The sequence below is a fragment of the Clupea harengus genome, chromosome 19 (genome assembly GCF_900700415.2).
Source record: "Clupea harengus chromosome 19, Ch_v2.0.2, whole genome shotgun sequence".
In the NCBI taxonomy this organism is placed as follows: Eukaryota; Metazoa; Chordata; class Actinopteri; order Clupeiformes; family Clupeidae; genus Clupea; species Clupea harengus.
The window spans coordinates 20,656,034-20,679,909 of record NC_045170.1 but is presented as its reverse complement, the minus strand read 5'-3'; the positions used below and the strand labels follow the sequence as shown (position 1 = coordinate 20,679,909).

Below are 23,876 nucleotides of genomic sequence, written 5' to 3'. Positions count from 1 at the left end.
CCCGGGGCTGACACCTGAACAGATCCCCTAGCGCTCTGGGGGACGGGGGGTTATCAGTACCTCTGCCAGATGCATGATGGGATGCGAACAAGCATTCTGTTGTCAGGCTTCTTTAATTAAGCTCAAGAAAGCCCTCAAGGTCATTGGGGTCGTTTGATTCTCTGATGTCTGAGGGAAGGGATAGTGTATTTGTTTGGCTGTGTGTGGGGGGGGTCAAGTGATGTTAGTCGCGGTACACAGGTGTTCAGGGGGTCAGCTGACAGCACTATCATTTATAAATGAATTAGGATAATGATTATGGTGTGTGTGTCAGGGGGGCGGGGGGGAATGGGTATCCTGTGGCGTTTCCATGGAAACGGAGAGCCGTGACAGGCTCGGGGGCTGTGGGGTTTTGTATTTACTTCTTCATTTATGTAGCCTATTTTTTTTAGTGAGTGTGTGTGTGTGTGTGTGTGTGTGTGTGTGTGTGTGTGTGTGTGTGTGTGTGTGAAAGGTGCGCAGGCGGTAGCAGCGAGTGTCCTTCATGCCTCCCGTTCATGACGTCCCACGGAGCCTTGCAGGAAGGACGGAGAGCATTCAGCAAGCAGAGGACTGAACATATTCAGCTTTCAGGGGAAGATTAGCTCTGAGAAATAAAGACAGACAGAGAAAGAGAGGGGGGAGGGAGAGAGGGAGAGAGGAGGGGGGGGTGGAGGAGAGAGAAAGATGGCGTGCCTGTGTGACCTTGGTCAAGATCACCAAGGAGGATGAGAGAGAGAGCGGAAGGAAGACCATTAATGGATGGATGTCAGTCTGTCAGGCTCTCAATAGCTAGCTCTGCTTCCTGTGTGTTTGGAGAGGGAGATAGAGAGAGAGAGAGAGAGAGAGAGAGAGAGAGAGAGAGAGAGAGAGAGGGAGGGAGGCAGAGGGAGAGATAAACCGAGAGTGAGAATAATTGGAAGGAAAAAGAAAGGAGAGGGAGAGAGTGAACCAGATGGAAAGAAACAAAAAGGGAGAGAGAATAAACAGTGCATCTCTATGGTTATGGTTCTCCCAGTCATGGATGGTTCTGTGTGTGTGTGTGTGTGTGTGTGTGTGTGTGTGTGTGTGTGTGTGTGTGTGTGTGTGTGTGTGTGTGTGTGTGTGTGTGAGGGCAAGGAAAACCAGTTAAGAGACCAAACATGTCTTTAGGTCAAAGCGTCCTTTGCTTCTCTATCTCATCATCTCCCTCTCATCTCTCACCCCTCTTTTCCTCTCCCTCTCTCTCTCTTTCTCTCTCTCTCTTTCTCTCTCTCTCTCTCTCTCCCCCTATCTCTCCCCCTCTCACCGGGTTGAGGATGAAATATTCATAGTGGCAGGGATTGGCTGCTGAGAGAGCAGAGGGGCTGGAACAGAGAGTGACACTGTTTTAAGGGAGACGCTCCCATTGTAAACACACACACTCTCTCCCTCTTTTTTTTGGATCTGCCACGCATACACACACACACACACACACACACACACACACACACACACACACACGCGCACAGAGAGAGGAGGGGAGAGGCGTTCCAGAGTCCTGGCAAGTCTCAGCCCTGCCTCACATGCTCACACACACACACGCACGTCACACCTCACACACACTCACAGGCAAGCATACACGCAGGCATTGACACACACACACACAGACTGGTGGTTGGAGCAGGCAGGCAGGCAGGCAGGCAGGCAGAAAGCGAGCGGGTATAGCGTTAGCGGTTTAGCGGAGCTGTTGGGTGTCTGCAGGCAGCTGCCGATGACCGAGCTCTAATGGAGGGAGACGCCGAGGAGGAGCACGTGCTCCGGGTAAGTCAATGGGCTTGTCTCTCTATCAGCCTGTGTGTGTGTGTGTGTGTGTGTGTTTACAAGGGACTGTGGCGAGGTATGTGTGTATCCATGTGTGTATATGCCTCAGACCTGACATGCATGTTTAGTGCACCTGCAAGGCAGGATTGTCTCTGGTGTGTGTGTGTGTGTGTGTGTGTGTGTGTATGTGTGTGTATGTGTGTGTGTGTGTGTATGTGTGTGTGTGTGTGTGTGTGTGTGTGTGTGTGCGTGCGCGCGTTCACAGGTGGAATATGATATGAGTGTGTGTGTGTGTGTCAGATATGCACATCTAATGCACGTGCAGGGCAGCATTTTCTCCTGTCCCGTACGCAATATGTGTGTATGTGTGTTTGTGCCTCAGCAAGCAGCCTGTCTCATAGAGAGGTTGAGAAGGTCTTTCAGGACGGTTACACAGAGAGACACGGAGACGGAGGGCAGGAGAGATAGAGAGAAAGAAAATGAAAGAGGTGAAGGAGAGAGAGAGCTTTGATCTGCAGACTTGCCTCATCAACAAGCCCTCTGGTTGGAGGAAATGATCAGCGAGCTTTGATGGGGCAGAGAGGGAAGGAGAGGAGAGCAGAAACAGACATGGCCGCTGTGGTAACTGGGGCAAGGAGAGGTAAAGAGAGGTGGAGGGAGTGTGTGTGAGAAAGAGAGAGAGAGAAACAGGGAGAGAGAGAGAGAGAGAGAGAGAGAGAGTGGGGGAGTAAGAGATGGTGGTAGGATGTCAGAATAAAGGAAAAAAAGACGTGTGCAGTGAGGAGAGAGAGAGAGATGTAGAGAGAGGAAGAAATAAATGGGACAGAGATGATCTATTGTAAACATTGATTTGGAGAGTGAATCAGTGTTGGGCTAATATGAAGATGTAATTCAATCTGGCTGTGAATAAGGGGAAGTCTGCCCATTATTATGGATTCTTTGCGTGTGGCTGTGTGTGTGTGTGTGAGTGTGTGTGTGTGTGTGTGTGTGTGTGTGTGTGTGTGTGTGTGTGTAGACAGGGACAGGGGAAGAAGGGTGAGAACAGGGGGATATTGTTTGTACTGCTTGCTGTGTGATTGGATTCTGCAGGTATGAATTGATCCGTTCCTTCATCTACACTCAGAAAAGTATTTCACTGGAAGTGTCAGACTGTCTAACAATGGCCACAGCAGAAGGCAATGTCTAATGTGTTTGTTTCTATTTTTGAGATGTGTTTCAGTGGCCGAGGGCCACCATGCTTAATATCTAGGCTATCCACATCATCCTCATGCTTGGGTCACTCTCAACAGGTCATTTGGGTGCAGTGCTGAGCAGTATTGTGTGTTGGGTTTGACAGTGTGTGACTCCAAACGGATCCCAGGGTGATCCAAAGCGGATTTGGGCCAGATCAGTTTCAGGTCAAGTACACACAGAGGGAGAGGTAAACAGAGAGCGAGAATACCTGGAAGGGGGGAAAAGAAAGAAGAGGGATAGAGTGAACCAGAGGGACTGAAAATAGCGGAAGAGAGAGAATAAACAGTGTGTTTCTATGGTTATGGTTCTTGGAGTCGTGGATGGTGACAGACTGCTGTGAAGGGAAATGGTTCTTCAGTAAATCTCCAGGAGTGTGGAGACCCTGGGGCTGTGGCTGGAAGGCAGAACCTGGAAGGCTGTTGGGCTGTGGGAGGGATCTAGCTGAGGTAGCCTAATGTGTTTGTTTATGTTTTGCTTAAGAGTTGCTGACTATCAGCAGGGTTCCCACGGTCACGGAAATCTTGGAAAGTCATGCAAATCCTCGAAATATCATGTTAATTCAAAAACTCATTTTCCAGGCCTGGAAAAAAAGTGATACAATTCAGTAAATTGAAAGTTTAAGTTGAATTTATTTTTATATCATTGTGCGATGTTCTGTAGAGTGGTACTGTCTCCACTTACATTGACATAGCAAACTATCCTATTAGAAAAGGAATGAAAAGGTAGTTGTTTCATTTTCATTCAATAATTAGGGCCAACCTGTGGAGTGAAGAACATTTATTGCGCTTGTAAGTTGTGGAAAGGCATTCGAATTTCATTAAACTAATTACTAGAAAAGTTTGAAAATGTTGTCAGTGAAAATAGGTGGGAACCCTGTATCAGGAAACTAGGTCGAATCACTGCTTAAGCTGTGCAGAAACACGTACCGTTGGTGTGGATTGTGCTTTCAGTATTAGCTGAAGCTGAGCTGAAATGGACTGAACCAGAAGCTGGTATCAGCAGTGGGTGGTTAGGCCGTGTAACGAAGGAAGCACACACGGCAAAGGGATGTCTGTAAACACACACCGTGTGTGAAACCTACTTCATGGGGTCACTAAAGGGCACGGACTGTCATCGCCTCCTCTGTGTTTGACTTTGAAGTCTTCATTACATTGCAACGTGCGCCCTTCATGTAACACGGTTATGGGTTACAATTGACAGCACTCTGCTTCATGCTGGTTCCATTCAAACACCCTGCCGCTCGACTGTAGCATGGACTTAACCACATTCCACTCCATTCCCACCTCCGTAGGAGACTGATGAAGTGCTGTAACCTGCCAGTTCTTGAGGTTTGGTCCCAGGACCTTCAGCGTGGGAGACAAGCCCACTAGCCAAAAGGCAAGGCTAAAAGCCCTGATCCGCAGTGTCACGACCACCACCAGCACCATATGGTCTGTGAGAGAGTGAGTGAGGTTCCTGCAGCAGAGCACTGACCCGCTGCTCCGTGGTACAATAGTACGCACCTTGCTTTGCCATGGAACATTAGCACACACCTTGCCATAGGGCCCTCAAGAGCCTTCCTATGTCTGTGCACCTTGCGTTGATGTGGAACATGGGCAGACACCTTGCTGTAGTTATTACCAAGGGACGGGAAGCTGACTCAGAGAGAGGCCTCCAGTGGGATTCCCACCGCTGAAAGAGAATTAGGTTTATTATGATACATCAGTGTGTTATCAGTGTGTTTGATAGCTATGTGTGTGTTGTGTGTGTGTATGGGAGAGTGTGTGAAGGTCCCCCCAGGCCTTCAAGGTCTCGGTAGCAGGCCAGTTGTCCCAGAGGGGGGGCTATGGGAGTCAGCCGGTGACGTCAGTGTCAAGGGCCTGGAGCTCTTCCCAGCAGAGAGCCCTCCTGGAATAGAGGAGGTCTGGCAGGCAGACTAAGTTTACACAACACACACACACACACACACACACACACACACACACACACAGGGATAGCATGTAAATGTACACATATAGACTCACTCACAGGCAGCGTTATGGGAATGCTTCTATTTTGGTCCGTTCCTTGGCCTGTGGTCAGATGTGCTCATCCAGTATCCCCTAACTACCCGGGGTAGGAAAGGACGTCATGGGAGATATTCAACTCTCTCTCTCTCTCTCTTTCCCTCTCTCTCTCTCTGTAAATATGGTCGCTTATACTTCCACTTGACTTGAGTGGAAACGTTGTTCCCGGTGTTCTATTTCTCATAGAGCACGATGTTTGAACCCAGTGAGGTCATGGGTTCGAATCCCTTCAAGCACATAGATTGTGTGGGATTGGTAAGCCTTTTGATGAGCACATTCACCCCTGCTGATTGGACGGGTTCATGTTAGAGTTCCCTCTGCTGTGCCTGAATACACAAGACCAATTGAGATGCTGAGCTAAATGGCACATGATGCAGGCCGAGGTTGAGGGGGGTTTACAGACGAGTGTGTGTGAGTGTGCTGGGCAGTGAGATACCCACAGATGAAGCAGAACTGAGCCAAGCCTGGCCCACATCTGGGCCACATCTGGGCCACATCTGCTCCCGCTTCAGCTGCTGCCGTTAGAAAACATCAGTGGACAGACAGACAGGGACTGTACCAGGCAGCAGACAATTAAATGTCCCCAGGAGGGCCAAACTAGACCCGCCAGATCTGTGCCGGATGGGTTCTAGATCAGTTCCGCTGCCGTCTGTCCGCCTGGCGTACAGTAGACGTTCGCTGGCTATGTAAAGCGTCTGCTAAATAAAGGCATGTAGATCTAATGGAAATGGCACAGTGTGTGGGATGGCAGGGGGCAGGGTCTTCACAGGGCTCCCCTTCTGCTCCTCCTCTCTGTGAGCGGTGTCCCCCCCCCCCCCTGGTGGCATCTGGAAACTCCAGCAGGGGTGACAGGATGGGCTACAGGGGGCTGTGGGGGGTGGGGGTCAGACCCCCAACATGAGTCTCCCTGTGCCAGGCAACGCTTTTACACAGTAACACATGTTCTGCAATGCGCATAGTCTACTACACTACAGGCCACATAGCCAATATGTTGCATTTGGCCACTATTTGGCCAACACATGCACAAATGCATGAGTGTGAATGTATTCCAACAACTCCTGTTCTGCATTCATACACTGTCTATAGGGTGTTTTCGGACAATTTCATACACACACACACACACACACACACACACACACACACACACACACACACACACACACACGCACACAGACAGAGACAGAAACATTCTACGTGCACAATAGCATGCAAAGGATGTTTCATATAGCCTAGTCATGCATGCAAACACAGTTTCAGAAACACACACACACACCCATTCCAAAACGAGACCTGCTGTGTTTGTTGACATCTTTGATGACAGCGTGAGCGCTGATACGTGTTTGTGTCATTGCTTTTTAAGAGGGCTGAACAAAGCCGTCGTCTACCACAGATTGAAGCCCTATGAATTATTTACCCTTATATCCGCCTTGATGAATATGTATACACACACGCATGCACGGTCACACACACACACGCGGCGGGTGAGAGCTATCTGCTCCAGCCAATCAGTTAAATCTGAAGTGACCTTTTATCGCTTTAAATATTGGGATGATGTCGGCGTCTGGGGATTGCAGTGCAGGAAGCAGAACTGGCTCGCTCTCCGTGGCTGGCCAGCTGCTTGGCCACCTAGAGAGCAGACCGATCCGGCCCAGGTCTGGCCCTGTTCAGGCCTGGATTTGGCGCAGATTTAATTCTGAGAGTCATGTAGTCATCTGTTATCTGGGCAACCAGCACGGGTCTGTTTTTGTGGGGTTGGGTGGATGTGCATTTCATTTGCGTGCCAGCGTTGTGAAAGGCCGCTGCAGACACACAGGTGTGCCGACGGAGGTGACGTTTCCTCTTTGTTCGCCCCCCCTGACCGCGCCAGGCTCGTCAGGTTGGCACTGCCTGGCACGCTCTGCCAGGCTTACAGGCGCTGACGTCCTTTCATCTAGCCAGACACCCGACACCATAGGACCTCATCACAGGGGTCCACACACACACACACACACACACACACACACACACACACACACACTCACTGACCCCTTCCCCTAAACACACATGTTCACACTCATATGCTCACAAACACACACACACACACACACACACACACACACACACACACATGCTCACCCTCCTGCCCACAACACACAAATGGTCTTTCTCTCTCTCTCTCACACACACATAGAGGCATAGTGTCTGACAGCAAGCCTATTGGGTTCAGTTACACAGAGGTGACCTTCTAGTCAGCACCCTACCACAACTCACACACTCTGCAACAGGCTCAGAGGCCAATGATACCCTCTGATGTCTTCACACACAAACACACACACACACACACAATGTAACCACAGGCTCAGCACATACAGACACATACCCCACCACCATGCCACCCACTCACACAAACAGACGTTCACATCCTCACACAGGCATACTTACCCCTACTCCACACACACAAAGCACATGCTACTGAGGGTTTATTTTAGACCAGAATGTCTAGGTCACACTCACCCACCCACCCACTCACACACACACACACACACACACACACACACACACACACACACACACACACACACACACATTCAGAGACATGGTGGCATTGCATCATCAATACTTTGAAAGGACAGATAGTTTGTGCTGCAAATGGCATGCATGAGCATGTGACCTACACCATTTCTTGGAATATCACACACACACACACACACACACACACACACACACACACACAGCTGTGACCAGAGACAGACAGACACAACTTGTATGTCTGAGGGTAAACGGACAACAGTCAGAGCTCTGACACTATTATGAAAGATGTCTCTCCTCCCTCATTTGTCATTGAATGGTTAAACAAATCCATAATCCCCCATATTTATCACCCCAAGACACACACACACACATACACACACACACCCGACACACATACACACACACACACACACACACACACACACCTGTAAACCGACAACAGCTAAAGCTCTATCGCATTTGTGAAAGATGTTACTCCTCCCTCTCTGTAGTCGTAGTAGTTCAAAGGACTTCCCATAATCCCCTATATTTACCCCCCATTAAGAGCGTCACCCCCCCAAAGGCATTCAGTGTGATCAAGCTCTTCTTCAGAGGACACAACCAGACTATCTGAGACGAGCTCGTTACCATGGAGAAGCACCAGCGAGTCTCGTTGTGTCGCAGCCCACTGCCCGTTAGCAGTATGCTAATGTGTTGACTCCAGTCCTCAATGTCAGCATGTCATTGGGACTACCGCAGTCTCTGCTCCAGCATCCCAGCATGCACTAGGGCCGCTATTGAGAGAGGCTGAAGCGAGAGAGAGACTGTGATGACACACACAGACATGCATGCTCACACTTACACGCTTATTCGGGTGTGTGTGTGTAGCTGGTGAATGTTTAGTTTAGGTGGTAAGGACAGAGTGTGTTTATTAAGATTAGATTTATTAGATTAAGAGATGCCACCAGGCCACGTCCTGGGGGGATGGAGAGCAGGTGCGTGTGTCCGCTGCTCAAGCTGTGGAGACCAATGAATGTCTGTGCACACACACACACACACGAGCACGTGTAGCATGCATGTTGGCAAACAGACTGAAACACACACGCACTGTGACGCACACATACACACATATGCACAAACATGTGAACACTTTAGCTGATGTATGCAATTATCTGTACCAATCACACTCCCATATAAAGTACACCATAGACACCATAAAAATAGACCCACAGACTCTCTCTCTCTCACACACACACACACACACACACACACACACACACACACACACACACACACACACACACACACACACACACTTATTCTGATTAATTGCAGTACCTTTCAGTCAGCTTCTCATATCCTTCACCTCCTTCAGAACACTCTTCTCCTCAGGGAGGCACCTGTCAGAGTGTGACCATGTCTGTATGTGTGTGCGCTTGTGTTTGTGTGAGGTTGTTCTAGTGATTGAATGTTTGTGTATGTGTGTGTGTGTGTGTATGTCAAAAGTGATTGAGCGCTTGTTTGTGTGTGTGTTGCTGTAGCTGTGACTGTGTGTGACTGAGCAAATCTAAGTATGTGCTCTGCATTATAATCAAAGCACAGAGAGCACCGGAGCAGCGTAAGGCTCGTCTCTCTATCCACGATATTCCTGACGAATCAGTGGGCGTCTCCATGACACTTCAGCATTTCACATTTCTGCAGCAGTTGTGGATTGCCTTTGGCCAAGAAAGAAACCTGAGGATCCCTGTACCTGATCTCTATCTCTCTATTGGAATGGACAAGAGCAGAGGGATTCTCTTCTTCCATGCCGGCACCGGCTGTGGTGATGTTTCTGCCTTCTATGGTAAAGGGAAGAAAGCAAACTAAGACAACCTGGAACATATTGGACAGACTCTGGGATCTCTTCAGCAAACTCAGCCAGTACTCACTAACAGTAGATGATGATGACCTGAAGATCTTGGAAATGTTGATGCCGCCAGGTGATGATGAAGGTGTTTATTAGTGGTGGGAATCTCTTGGCACCTCACGATTCGATTCGATTTCGATTCAGAGGTCAACGATTCGATTCTAAACCGATTATCGATTCTAAACCGATTATCGATTATCAATTCTAAACCGATAAAACGATTATCGATGCATCTCGATTTTTAAAACATTTGAGTTTGCTAGTCAGAGTCTCAAATCTGAGTTTGCTACTCAGAGGTTGCTAATCACTTCCTACTTTGTGTTTGATAATTAAAGAAAATCAACAGATGATTTACCTTCTCTATTTAAAAAGCTTTTCCTTGTCACAATTATGACTTTCTATGAACAATGCAATAATCGACAATATGGATATAAAAAAAAGAAAAAAGAAAGAAATTTCGATTATGAACTCTTCTGAATCGAGACAGAATCGTTCTAGAGAGAATCGAGAGAAATCGAAGAATCGATCTTTTTCCCCACCCCTAGTGTTTATGATGCCAGGTGTTGATGAAGGTGTTGATGATGTCAGGTTGGACATGTTTGTAAGGAAACAAAGGCTGTGGAAAGCCATTATTCCAAAACTCGAGCAGTTCTGCGGCAGCATGTGAAGTGTGTAGCTTAACCAGGCGGGCTACATATGGCCTCAGTCAGCAGGACGCTAGCCAAAAGAGTCCTGCTGGGTGGGGGGGGGGGATGGACCAAGAAAGGTTTATTTGTGGCAGATCTTCGGGACCGAGTTTTCAGTTTTTGTGCAGTGTTCAGCAGCTGACCAAGCGTAGATGCAAGTCAGAATGCCATGGACGATACAAATGCTGTCAGAATGCCATGGACGATACAAATGCTGTTGTTTTGGTCTAGTGGTTTGCCAGGACTAGGAGCTATTAGGCTCAGTTGAAGCTGATCTTGTTGGGTTCCAAATACAAAGACAATGACAAGTAGGCTGTGTACTTCCACATACCTTTTCATCTAGTAATGTTGCCTATAACGTAGGAATTCTATGGTGCATAGCATTTGACTTTTTCCTGTTTCATTTTATGTGGCAGAATTGGTGTCGATAAAGGATCATAATTAGTCAATTTTATATCTCTAAACGCATTCATAATAAATATTTTTCTGCAGAATTTTAAACATTTATTAAAAATTACACAAACAAAGCTCTTAAGAAATGTAAGAGATGTGAACTTGACATCCTACTCAAAAACAGGATTCAATTGCAAAATCATTGATAGTGGGTCAAATTCTGTGGTAAAATATGTGTTTCCTATGTCGGAAATGGTGGCCATCTTGGAAAAAGGCGGCCATTTTATCAAGTGGCTTTTGGGATTTTTCAAGTGAATGGCCTCAGAGGGATTAACATACCAGTGTTGGTGCTTGTATATTATTGCAGATTAAGCTGTAGACTGTAACAGATTATTACACTTCTCTGATGCACTACAATCCCGTCTTGGGGTCAGTATGTCATCACTCTTGAGGTCACCCTCTTCTCAGGCAATCTGCATCTGGAGAATGCAGAAGGAAACATGGAGGCTGAGAGGTCTTTTTTCCTTTTGCCTTTTTCTTGTGAGGTCAAAGTGTGTTGCAATGTACCCACGGAGAATCCCTTTAGAGTTTGGTTTAAAGCATCAAGTAGCATTGATACATTGCTATGAAAGGCAGAGCGACAAATAGTCCTCTTTTCTAATTGTGGGCTGATTATAGAAGGAAAGGAAATCTTTTTTGTAGCAGATGTCCCCTACAACCAATATTTCAGCAAGTGCATTGCCCTTTATCAGAGGGGTGAAACTAGGCTAAGACTTAGGTTAAGGCCAGACTAAGAGCTAGGTTAAGGCCAGACTAAGACCTAGGCTAAAGCCAGACGAAGGCCTAGGCTAAAGCCAGACTAAGGCCTAGGTTAAGGCCAGACTAACCCCTAGGTTAAGGCCAAACTAAGGCCTATAGTAAGGCTAGTTAATGACAGGAACATGTGTGCAGAGAGGTGCTTGAGGCTGTCAGAGCCTGAAAAGCAAAGCAATGGAAAGCAATGTGAAACAGGTGTCTGGCCAGATACACTTGTGGATAAGTTCCATGCACACACACACATAGCCTTACACACAGTCACACTCACAGTCAGACACACCTCCCTGAATTAGTCATCATCCCTTACTGGGTCCCACCTAGCTGGACGTGGACATAGGAACATTTATTTGGGGATCCAATTAGGCTAGATGTTTTAGACATATACACCTCCCTGTCCATACAAACACACACCTACACACACACACACACACACACACACACACACACACACACACACACACACACTGGCTGTACTGCTGGCTGGAGGCTCAGTCCTGTCCTGTGTGTGTGTGTGTGTGTGTGTGTGTGTGTGTGTGTGTGTTTTAGTGGCTGTCTATCTGCTGCAGGGCTGGATGCACAGCAGCAGTGAGTGGCTAATGACTGGCTGGCTATTTAGGGAGAAACAGACGCGCTGCTGTCCTCTGTTTTCGTCTCCCAGACACACACATACACACACACACACACACAGAGACACACACACCCAAACGCACATACGCCACATTCTCAGATGTAATGAGCCCAGGGTTACTGCTTATCCGGTAATTTCTACTCATTTGGTGTTTCTGTGTGTGTGTCTGTGTGTGGGGGTCAGTGGCTGTTGTACAGTTTAGGCCTATATCTAGACAGTCCAGCTAAAGTGATGCACGGCATGTGCCTCAGCTCTGTGTGTGTGTGTGTGTGTGTGTGTGTGTGCGTGTGTGTGAGTCTGCATCTGTGTGCTCTGAATATTTAGGCAGTCGTGCGTTGTATTTTGATGTAATTAAAGGGCTTTGTGGGTGGTGTGCTGTCATGCTGTCTTCCTGAAGGCAGGCAAGTGCCTTTGTGTGTGTGTGTGTGTGTGTGTGTGTGTGTGTGTGTGTGTGTCTGTGTGTGTGTGTGCGGGTGGGTTTCTACTTGTAGATCATGAAGTGGGTGTGTGTGTTGGGGTTGGTGATGTGTGTGTGTGTGTGTGTCTGCAGGTGTTAAATTAGGGGCCTTGCGTTTGCACACTGTCAAGCAGAGTTCAGACTGAAGAGCATGCTGGGGTTTTTTAATTGGCCTGTGGCTCGAAGAACGTGTCTGCAGCCTCATGAGAAGGTTCTGTAGCTTTGAGGAGACACTCAATATTCTTCAGCCCCTGTATATGACCATGCGTGTGTGTGAGTGTGTGTGTGTGAGTGAGTGTGTGTCTATGTGTTTGTATTTCCTTATGTGTGTGTGTGTGTGTGTGTCTATGTCTTTGTATCTCTTTATGTGTGTGTCTGTCTGTCTATGTCTTTGTATCTCCTTATGTGTGTGTGTGTGTGTGTGTGTGTGTGTGTGTGTGTGTGTGTGTGTGTGTGTGTGTGTGTGTGACATGACCTCTGCTGCTGTGTGAGTCTGTATACTGTGTGCTGTTGCTCATACGCACACACACTCCAGCCAGTTTGGTGATATTTGATAGTCAAATTTTCCACCCAGACACACCTTATTAAATGCCTAAAATAGTCTCCCGCCACATTTGAGCTGGCATTCAGCAGTCTACACAATTGGCAATTAGCACCTCATGAATTATTAGGTTTTTACCTCACCATCGGCTGTTAATCCACCATGTGATGTGCACGTCTCCTATTACACATGTTTTCATGACTGGAGAGATCCTTTTAATATTGGATGCCTTGAATTCAACTCAATATCAGTGGTTAAAGTTGATCAAAGGCAGTGGAACAGAATCCAGCTCGTCCCATCTGTGTGCTGTGTTAACTGTTAACTGAGTATTTTTTGTCTGCTCTTCAGAAGAGCCGAGATTGCCTTCAGGGTCTTTTGGGGGCCGTCTGTGCGTCTCTCTCTCTCTCTCTCTCTCTCTCTGTGTGTGTGTGTGTATGTGTGTGTGTGTGTGTCTTTGTATCTCCTTGTGTGTGTGTGTGTGTGTGTGACATGAGCTCTGTGCTGCTACTGCTGGTGCTGTCATGTGTCTGAGACATAAGGGAGATGACAGGCAGCACTTGACTGTTGAGGGTCCACTATGCAACTAAGATGCAAACACACAAAGCTTTGTTTGCATTCACGAGTTAGCACCAATGCAAACTATGGGTCTCTGAGAGGGCTACTTAACATGTCACTTCCTACCTGACAAGGCCATTTTTAGAATGTTTTGAAATACTGCATTGTTTACATCTGGCTCCTTTAGTTTATTGACATAGTAAGTAAGCAGGAACTTGTAGTTGGGCAGCTCTGGTAGGTTACCTAAAACTGTTACCGTGGCAGCAATACAAACAAACACCAGAGCAAAATATTTCTCACTCATGGACCTGTGATGTTCATTCTGTGCTCTTAATAGAAACTTAGGCTGCATTGCATGCAGAGTTGGCTGACTGTTAGGGTATGCCTATAGGGCAAACTGTATAGGGCATACTGGTTTACAGAGGGACATCATTCTGTCCTCACCTTTCTGTGAATTCCTACCCTCAAATCTGCCTTGTGCCATATCAGACCCCTTACTCCTCCCTCTATCTTGCTCTCTCCCTCTCTTTCTTTCTTTCTTTCTTTCTCTCTCTCTTTCGTTCTTTCTTTCTCCTGTCTTTGCACAATTTTTGTATTGCTTGATCTTTGACATAAGATTGTAGAAGTCACATCATACCTCCACACGTACATCTGCTGATATAGCGTATTATCAGGTGTGGGCCATCAGTGTATTGAGAGTATTTTCAACACTCAGCTAAGACCATCTCTGATGAAAGCTGGTGCGTGTGGTTCAACATTGTGAAGACGTGACCTCTGCTAAGACAAGCTCAGAAGAGAGCCTGTGTTTGGGCACTTGTGTAGCTGCCATCACCATCTGTGCAGCCTCCTCCCCAATCACAAACATGATGCCAGTTTAATGTCATTTCCTGACCTTTACCTCTGTTTGTCAATTAGATCTGCCTGTCTGCTTCTGCTGTATGTAATGGGCTTATCAACGGGCCCTGAACAGAGTTTTACACGCTATGTTTGCATGTCTGAGTGGGTTTGAGTGAGTGAGTTTGTGTGTGTGTGTGTGTATGTGTGTGTGTGTGTGTGTGTGTGTGTGTGTGTGTGTGTGTGTGTGGTTTGTGTGTGTGTGTGTGTGTGTGTGTCTGTAACTATGGCTTGTATTCAGAGCAGTGCAACCGGTCCATGCTCCTTGATGGCATAAGCTAGCACCCATGCGCTAGCACCCATAGAGATCTTTTCTGACACATGTGCCTCTCATGTCCAGAGGTTCGATCGCAGTTCTGGACTGTGCTTCTTACAAAGCATGCTATGTGTGTGTGTGTGTGTGTGTGTGTGTGTGTGTGTGTGTGTGTGTGTCTTTGCTTCAGTGACAGTGTGTGATGGGATTCAGCTCACCCCAACACTATGTTTATTTCTCTGTGTGTGTGTTTTCTTCTTGCAGGGGCAGAGTGACGAGGCCCTAGTGGACCATGGCAAGACCAGCTTCGCCCAGAATACCAACTACGAGAATGAGGAGCTAGAGAGTAAGTCGTCTCACAGAGAGAGAGCCTGCCATAAACTCCAAAATAGTCAATACACATTTCATGGACGGTCAACCCTGTCCCAGTTCAATATTTTGTATCTGGCCTGCTTTGGCAAAGCAGATCATGTATTTATTGTCATGCCATAAAGCTTATTTAATGTATTGAATTTGATTTGAGAGAGAGGGAGTGTCTGAACTGGTAGATACTATAAGTGATGGTTGGCTTCTCTTTTTACTTGAATGAATTGGTTATTATTTAGATTAATTTAATTACTTATTGGATTTGGCAATGCAGACTTCCTCTAATAAATTGTTTGCCAATAAATCTAATGTTAATCTAGAGAGAGGAGAAAGCAAAGAATGTGTGTGTATGTTTATGTTGGTGTGTGTGTGTGTGTGTGTGTGTGTGTGTGTGTGTGTGTTTGTCTGTTACGGATGCAACGGTACAGTGGGCCCATTTAAACAATGACCTATAAATAAATCAGCTTTTAAACAATGACCTATAAATAAATTAATAGAAATTACAATACATTTATTTTGACTGTGGAGAAATAAAACTTTCTATTCAGAAAAATGGCATTATGACTGACTAGGCCCGGTTACTGTCTGTTCTACAGTGAGGTAGCTTTCACTTGCTCTGGAGGTCCAACTATCAGTTAGTTAGGGTGTCAATTTGTTGTTGTTGCATAGAGTTCAGGAAATGCTGTTGAAATGTGTGCGGGTAGGAACATTTAAATGCAGTACATTTTTTTTCATCAATTGACAAAATCAATCAAGTCAGTAACCACGATCTTTGGCTATGAGTTCTCCAAATGCTTTTGCTATCTCCACCTAGAAGGTTATGTTTTTCGGTGCAGTTTGTTAGTTTGTCTGTCTGTAAGAAGGATTACTCAGAAACTACCGGCCCAATTTCCATGAAAGTAGTATGAAAATAGTCCCTCACGTGCTGGCCTCCGTTTTACATTTAACTTAGTGGAAGGGTGTAGCTTGGGCCCGTTACATGAAGCTGATCTGACTCAAGGGGTGGCTCCACGGATTTTGTTTCACTTACGCTAACGTTTCGAGATGCAGCATTTGGCCTTGGTAGAGGTCTGTGCTCTCCAAGTGCCCTTCTAGCTTCTTTTTTTAAATTTTTTTCTTTAGGCAACAGGGAGAGATTGTTGTGTTATCGCTAACGAGTGAACTCTTCTTGCTACACCTGGCATGTTAGAAGTGTTCCCATTCCAGTAGCCATCAGTGGCAAAGCAATGCTTTGCAGACTGTACTTTGTTCACGGTCTTCAACCCTTGTCATCGCATTAAAAGCTAAATCCTAAAGGTTCCCACGCAGTGGATTTGACTTGGCAGTGCCTCTTCAAATTTGCTTCATGCTGGAGCTGACAGAATGTTTAGTTTAAATTTTCACTCTCTTCTCCAGCTCCTATTTGCATACAGTGTACTGAGCTCCAGGGAAATGCTGAAAGGCTCCAGAGAGGAATCTGCATTTATAATGTGTGCACTGTCTGCAGCACAATAGGCCATACGAGGTTTGGAAATGATAGGAAAATGACATGCACATTGAACCGTGGCTCAGATGTGCGTATTGAACCGTAGGGGACATATCGAATGGCACACATGTACCCTTTCCATCCCTAGTGTCTGTAGTAGCATAGCCGGCTGGGTTTAGTGAGCTAGTTCACCTTAAACCTTAAAATGCACAAACCTAAATAAATAGATCTATAATACTTCTGTATGTCTGCCATCCTCTGTGTTTAGTGTATAGCTATGAATGTATCTGTGAGTGCGTTTTGTTTGTTTATAAGCTCACACGCCCCTACTTGTTCATATGTGTGTGTGTGAGTGTGTGTGTGTGTGTGTAAAGGGGAGTGTGTGTGAGCCGTTGTTCGTATTTAGCCTGACTCCAGGAACAGATGGCACAGGTGTGAGCAGAGGATCAGCAGAGGGTGGCCTTGGCATGGCTTAACCGCAGCGTGCCATCCTGGCCACCGGTGCCAATCTGACTCACCCCACTGTAGCCCGCTCCGGCCCTCTCCAGCCTCGGCCATGAGCTCCCGGCATCCGCTCTAATTGAGTTCCGTTTCAGTGACCCTATATGAGCGATTGTCTACAACCATAGGTCACAGTGACGCCATAAATACTCATGATTGAATTCCTGCTCCCCCCCTTTTTCCACGAAAGGGTTTCCCTATCTGTGTGTGTGTGTGTGTGTGTGTGTGTGTGTGTGTGTGTGTGTGTGTGTGTGTGTGTGTGTGTGTGTGTGGAAGGGTGGAGAGCAGAGCCTCCTCTGGTTCCACAAAGAAACTGCCTGAGGTTCCCTCTACATTTTTCAGATTTTTCCTTCCATCAGTGAAGCTAACAAATCTTTAAATCTTCCCCCGTACCAAAGACCAAAGAACCTAGAATGCCAAAAAAGGCCTTTTTCCTGTACTCCATACAGCTAGACTCTGGTGCAGTACTGTCAGGATAATCCAGCTATTAACCACATGAAATATCCAATTTTCACACATTAAGGATTTAGACACAGCTATTCCGGTCTTCCCTGGGGCCTCTGAACTAAAAATTCTTAATATCACCTCTAGTGTAAAGACATTATGACTATCTCTGTTTGTTCTTTCCATGCCATTTCAGTTCCTCAAGGACAGCATCATCTGACCATGTTTGGGCAATGTCTAAATATATTCGTCAGGGTAGATTTTTTTTTCCACTCGAGTTGGATAACAGTGAGGTGTTATGATGAGCAGGGCTTTCTGTGGTATTAGATATCAGTTAGAACAGGGTAATGGATGTCACATATCATTCTAAAGTGTTAAGACAGTTTCATCGGAAACAAGACCATTTGGCAGCTTGTCAAGCCTGAACACTGTCCAGCATCCCTTTGTCCCCTTTTGCTATCTGTCCTCTCACTCTTCCTCACTTGGTCTTGCCAAGAACATCTCCTCCTCCACACACTTCAAACATGTAGATTTGTGAGAGTCCTGTGTTACTTATCTGTTCTACGGCTGGATAGAACAACAGTAAGTCTAGAGGTGAAGGGGTCTGTTTCATGGTGAAGAGCCAATGTTGCGACCCCGGGAACATAAGCATTGTGTCGCGTCTAACAATAATGTACCGTCCATTCTACCGGCCCCGAGAGTTTACTGCGGTCATCGCCACTGCTGTGTACATTCCACCTCAGGTGGAGACAGATATGGCTCTGTCGAAGCTCCACAATGTGCTCAGTGTCTATCTGAAGAAAAACCTGGACGCTGTCATTATAGTGACTGCTGACTGTCATACCAACCTTTTACCAACATGTCTCCTGTCCAACTAGAGGGGCAAACAAACTGGACCACTGTTAGTCACAGTTAAGGAATGGATACAAAGCTATCCAGCTGCCTGGGATGGCATCTCTGGGCCATGTGCTGAGATCCTGCGCTGGTCAGCTCTCTGGGTTGTCAGCTCAGTCTGTGGTCCTCACGCCGAATATCAATAAGCCCTCAGGCTTGAATATCGACCAGCAGCCCTAACGTCATTAGTAATGAGGGTTTTTGAGGGGCTGGCTTATTAAAAACATCCTCTTTTTCCTCCTTTCCCAACACTCCTGACCCACTCCAATTCGCTTACCCTCCTAATAGGTCTACTGAGGACACCATCTCTCTCGTCCTGCACACCGCCCACACCCACGCACACACAGAGGGGAAGGGAACTATGTGAGGCTGCTGTTTATTGATTATAGTTCAGCTTTCATCACCATTGTCCCTCACATGCTGGTCTCCAAGCTCAAGGACCTTGGACTGAACTTTCTTACTCAGGTAGTGAGTAAGGGTCAGTTCACCTCTAACACCACCAGGTTGTGACCTATGACCCCCTACAGCACCCCCCCCCCCAACACACACACACACACAACCCTCTCACAGTTCCCCTATATCACTAAGTTTGGTGAGTGGTTCTGGGCCTCATCTCCAACAATGATTAGACTGTCTACCTGGACGAGGTGGAGAAGCTGGTTGCCTGGTGCCTGACGAACTGTCTATCTGAACGTCAGCAAGACCGTGGAGCTGGTTGTGGACTTCAGAATGAGGCAGCAGCAGACTTTCACCCCACTCGTGATTGCGGGACCCAAGTAGAGAGACTGAGGAGCTTCAGGTATCTTGGAGTGCATCTCCCTGAGGACCTGACCTAATCTAATCACATTAGAACTAATCACATCCAAGGCCAGACAATTGATGTACCACCTTAGACTGCTGAGGAAGTACAAGGTGCCCCCAGTGAGTTTGTAAAAAAAACATTCGATACTGGGGCCCTAGAAAGTATCACTGACTTGGTACATGAGCTGTTCTGCCGCAAAGCCCTGCAGAGAGTGGTGGTGGAGAGTGGCAGTTACTTTCCTGCACTTGGTATTGCCTGCATTGGGTACTTTTTATAGTTTTTATTCTTTTGTACTTTTGCTCTTTTTTTTCCTTTTATCTATTTGGTCTATTTTAATCTATTTTATTTAAATCTCTTCTATTTTGCACAGTCTATGGAGTTGGACCAGATTTATATTTCACTCTAAGTTCTTTCTCTCTTTCTCTCTCTCTCTCTTTCTCTCTCTGTTTTCTTCTCTAGAGATTTATGTTTCTGTGTTTACCCTGTGTTCTGACTCACTCTCGCAAATCTAATTTCATGGCACTATTTACTCATCCTGAGAGAAAGAGAGGAAAATGGCCACTGGCAAAGGAGAGGAAGTCAATCTGCATTTCCGAGCAGGTTTAAGTGGGAGACAGAGCTGGAGTGGGAGCCGAGACATTGCTAACGCTGTAGCCTTGAGCCGGTGAATGTCGCTGGCTAGCTGACATCCTTCTGGGGAGTGCCTTCTGCGGTCCTCACTTTGATCTGCTCGCTCCCTCGCTTGCCAGCTATGCCAAGTGCCCACCCACTGCTGCCAAAGCAATAACATTTATTCCTGGAACTAAGTGGAATTAGATGTACTGCCATGGAGAAGAGTAGGACGGGGAACATTTTGTAAGAGCTTGGAAATACCTTTTTGAAGTGTCAGATTTTTGCCAGATCTGTCAGTTTTTTTTTTTTTTTGCCCTGAGTTTACTACTTCCATAGGCACTCTGTGAGTCATTTGTTTCTTTGTTGTTAAGATATGGTCTCTCTAAGAGATTTGCTCTGTTCTCCTAAGTCACAAGGTTTCTATTAAAAACTAGAACGTCAATCGCCAAGGGCAAATGCAGTATCTTGTGAAGTTAGCGAAAGCAAAACTAAATTCGTGCAGGGGCCCTGTGGGTCAGATCCGCTCCAAAATATAATGGGTTCTTCTTTGGCCCATGCTACACCTTTCGTGGAAAGTTTAGTGGAAATCGGGCCAGTAATGTAATGTGCGTAATCCTGCAAACAATCAAACAAGCTATTTTTTCGACTTGCACTCCATCCTTTTATTCTTCCGCTGATGTTAATATCTCTCCATCTTTCTATCTCTTCCTGTTCTGTGTCGTTAACATCTCTCCATCTGTTTCCCTCTGTCAGGTCACAGGGCGGTGTATGTCGGGGTCCATGTTCCTCTGGGGAGAGAGAGCAAGCGCAGGCATCGCCACCGAGGACACAAGCACCACCGCAAGAAGAAGGAGCGAGACTCCGACCCAGAGACCGGGAGAGAATCCCCCACATATGGTAATGAACAGAACAAACCCGGGCCAGACTGAACCAAACTTGGCCTAAAGTCTATATTCCCGGTACATTCCCACCAACACGCACTGTGCGCATGACGCAGATTTCGTCACCAGGATAGTCCACACGGACTTTGGTGCATCGACTGTTTATGTGCATGCACGTTTTTAAGCACTGTCTCAGGGTGAAGAGAAAACTAAATCCATTTGCGCTATTTGTTCATTTAGCACACGGCTTTTATCCAAAGCGACTTACAGTACAGGTGCACATTTTCCCTGAGAATAAAATGACTGGAGACCCGCTGTTTTTTTTTTTTTTTAGTTCATGTTTCAGCGAATCATAGCTGATTAGATTGTCAGCAACAGTATTGTAAGGTTGGTCGCTATTGCTATTTAGGTAGAGGGGTAAACGGTTATGATGGGGAGAGAAAATTGTAGACCTACAAAAAAAGAACAGTCTTTGCTCTTCACACGACAGATATTATAACAAACACGGTGACAAATGTAGACGTTCGCATCCGTGAATGCAGACGCTTTGTAGTATACAAACAAAGCAACCACGATGCTGTTCATCTGCAGGCTAGTGGGGCCTTAACAGTTTCGCTTTGTTTAAGTGTAAGTGTACTGCATGACAAGTATGCTTTATGAAAAGTACCCACCACTTAGGCTGCTTTGGCTTGAAGAAAAGGGAATGTAGCTCTTCAGATGCTCCACCGTACACACATTCTTCTGGAAAGGACAGTGGGAAAAGAGTTTTCATTATGAGTGAAACCAAACTCAGTTTATTACATTACAGTGTAACGCTGAGGCAGCCTAACCTTCCGGAACCCCTCTGCCCCTTTGAAGTGTTTGGATAAGCATCTTTCCCTTCAGGCTGTTATGGGAAACTATGCAATATTTATTTGAATCACTAGCTGGATGGCCTGCTCTGGCTGAGATAATAATCAGAGAGTAATTTTTGGAAATTACTTTTTAGATTATATAGTTTTGATTAAGCCTTATATTTTGTCAGCTGAAGCAGCTGCAGCTGTAGTAAGGTCGAGAAAATGATGCGGTTATTGCTTGGTTACAATGGACTGATGTATTTTCATTTAAATAATCTGATTATGGGCTTGCTGTCCTGTCTGGTCTCTACTGGCCATGAACTACTTGCGACGTATATGACTAACGCATTTGAACTTGAGTTCTGATTACAGGTCGGACTCTCCTCAGCGTGTCTAGACAACTGACTCTAGCATCTCAATCTCTGCCAGTGTCAAGATCGCTTGTGTATTAAGCAAATTGGATTGGTGGCAGGACCTCTGGTTTATAATGTGGATGTGAGCTGAAAAATACTGTATCACTTCTCTTGGGAGCTCAAGTCTTGGACCCAGTTGACCCAATGAGGGATTGCATTATTCAGCGGTGTCAGCACATAGGCTGGCCTTGAAGCTGAGGGCGTTTATACTCTCATAAATGAAAATGTTCCAAGCCTTCACTGAGGCTGTCAGCTGTAATAACACATTTAATTTCACTGACAGCTGTACTTGAGCTCGAATCCAAAAGTTTGGGGACTTTTTTTTTTTCACCTCCATCTCCACCCTTACACTTGCAAAGTTCCCACTGGGGACGTGATGTTCCTGAGACTAGGCACCTATCGCAGCACGGACAGCTGTCAGTTCCTGCTCCTCTGTTTGATCCTGCTGTTCTTCTTTGGTGGGGTCCTGCTCTCTTATCTGCTCCTGCTCTCCTGTTTGTTCTTGGTTTCTGCTCTTTTGTTGGTTCCTGTTCTCCTATCAGTCCTTTCTCTTTTGTCAGTTCCTGCTCTTCTGCTGTTTCCGTCTCTCCCGGTAGTTGCTACGTCTGGTTGCGTCGTCAGGAACATGTCGAGGGAGGCTGAGGGATCCTGAGGCGGGTCATTTGGTGTGGCGGAGGCTGCTGTCAATAGAACACCTCACTCTTCGGGAGATACACAACCTCCTGAGGGCACACAGTGACAGTGATGGAACTACTCCCTCTCTCTATCTCTCCCACTGTCTATATATCAACTCCTCTCCCTTACACACACACACACACACACACACACACCCACACACACACACACACACACACAAACACTCTTACCCAGAGTCTTACCCATTTAATCTCTTTATCTCCCTATCTGTATCTGTCTGTTTACACAGAAATACATACACTCAACACACATACACATACACATACACATACACGCACACATCCATATATATATACACCCACTGTCCGTGCATAAATTTATTCCCAGGCTTGTAACCAGCGACGCACACACACACACACACACACACAGACACACATTTCCAGCTAAATCGGGAGACATGAGAGATCTCTGAACATGGTAAAAACGGCAACCACCCAGCGACACACACACAGACACACACACACAAACACACACACACACACACACACACACACACACACACACACACACACACACACACACACACACACACACACACACACACACACACACACACACACACATTTCCTGTTGAATTTGGAGACATGAGATATCTCTGAACATGATAAAAAAGGCAGTTCTGCTCACTTTATGCCATTCCTCTCTCCCCCCCATATCCCAGAGGTGACAGACTCAGCAGGTGCCTGGTGCTGCTCTATTCTGTGCAAAAGAGGAGAGAGCGAGAGAGGGGGTAGAAGGAGGGAGTGAGAGACTGAAAAGAGAAAGCTGTGTGTGAGCAACAGAGACACACAGAGAGAAAGAGAAAGAAAATGGAGAGAACATAGGAAGAGAAAGAAGGAGAGCAGATAGACGAGTTGTTAAGAAGAAATCATTGACCATGAAGAGTAGAGAAAGAAAGGAGAGAGTATGAGAGAGAAGAGAGACAGAAAAAGACACGAGTGAACACAGAGAGAAAGAGAGAGAGAGATTTTAGAGTGACAATATACAGCATATGTTCATTCCTAAAGCACTACAGCGTTCCAGGTTGATATGGATCTCTTTGCTCTCTGCTTAAACAAACATCCCCCAGCCCAGTCAAACTTGGCCTCGCTTTTCGCACGTAGCCCCATTTTAAAGCCTCTCTGCACCCTTAGACTAATGCGACGCCAGGCCTGGGGAAACCAGGTGGCCCAAAGCAAGCCCTTTACCTCCCCCAGGTTTAATAACGAAGCAATTAGTCAATGCTGCTCCCCCATCCAGATGGCATATTGGTGTGTGTAAAGTAGAAAT

General features: G+C 46.4%; 1 protein-coding gene across 6 annotated transcripts in view; it reads left to right on the top strand.

Annotated features, from left to right (window-relative positions):
• The window catches only part of LOC105903637 (sodium bicarbonate cotransporter 3-like), a 65,415-nt gene that overhangs the window by 7,286 nt on the left and 34,253 nt on the right, over nt 1-23,876 (top strand). For 5 of the 6 annotated variants that reach the window (XM_031585647.1, XM_031585645.1, XM_031585651.1 and 2 more), the window contains exons 2-3: nt 14,962-15,043; nt 20,535-20,678. In XM_031585647.1, the coding sequence (XP_031441507.1) occupies nt 14,962-15,043; nt 20,535-20,678 (226 nt within the window). Of the gene's footprint in view, nt 1-1,442; nt 1,801-14,961; nt 15,044-20,534; nt 20,679-23,876 lie in introns of those variants that run through there. The other variant, XM_031585646.1, reaches the window with a different exon arrangement.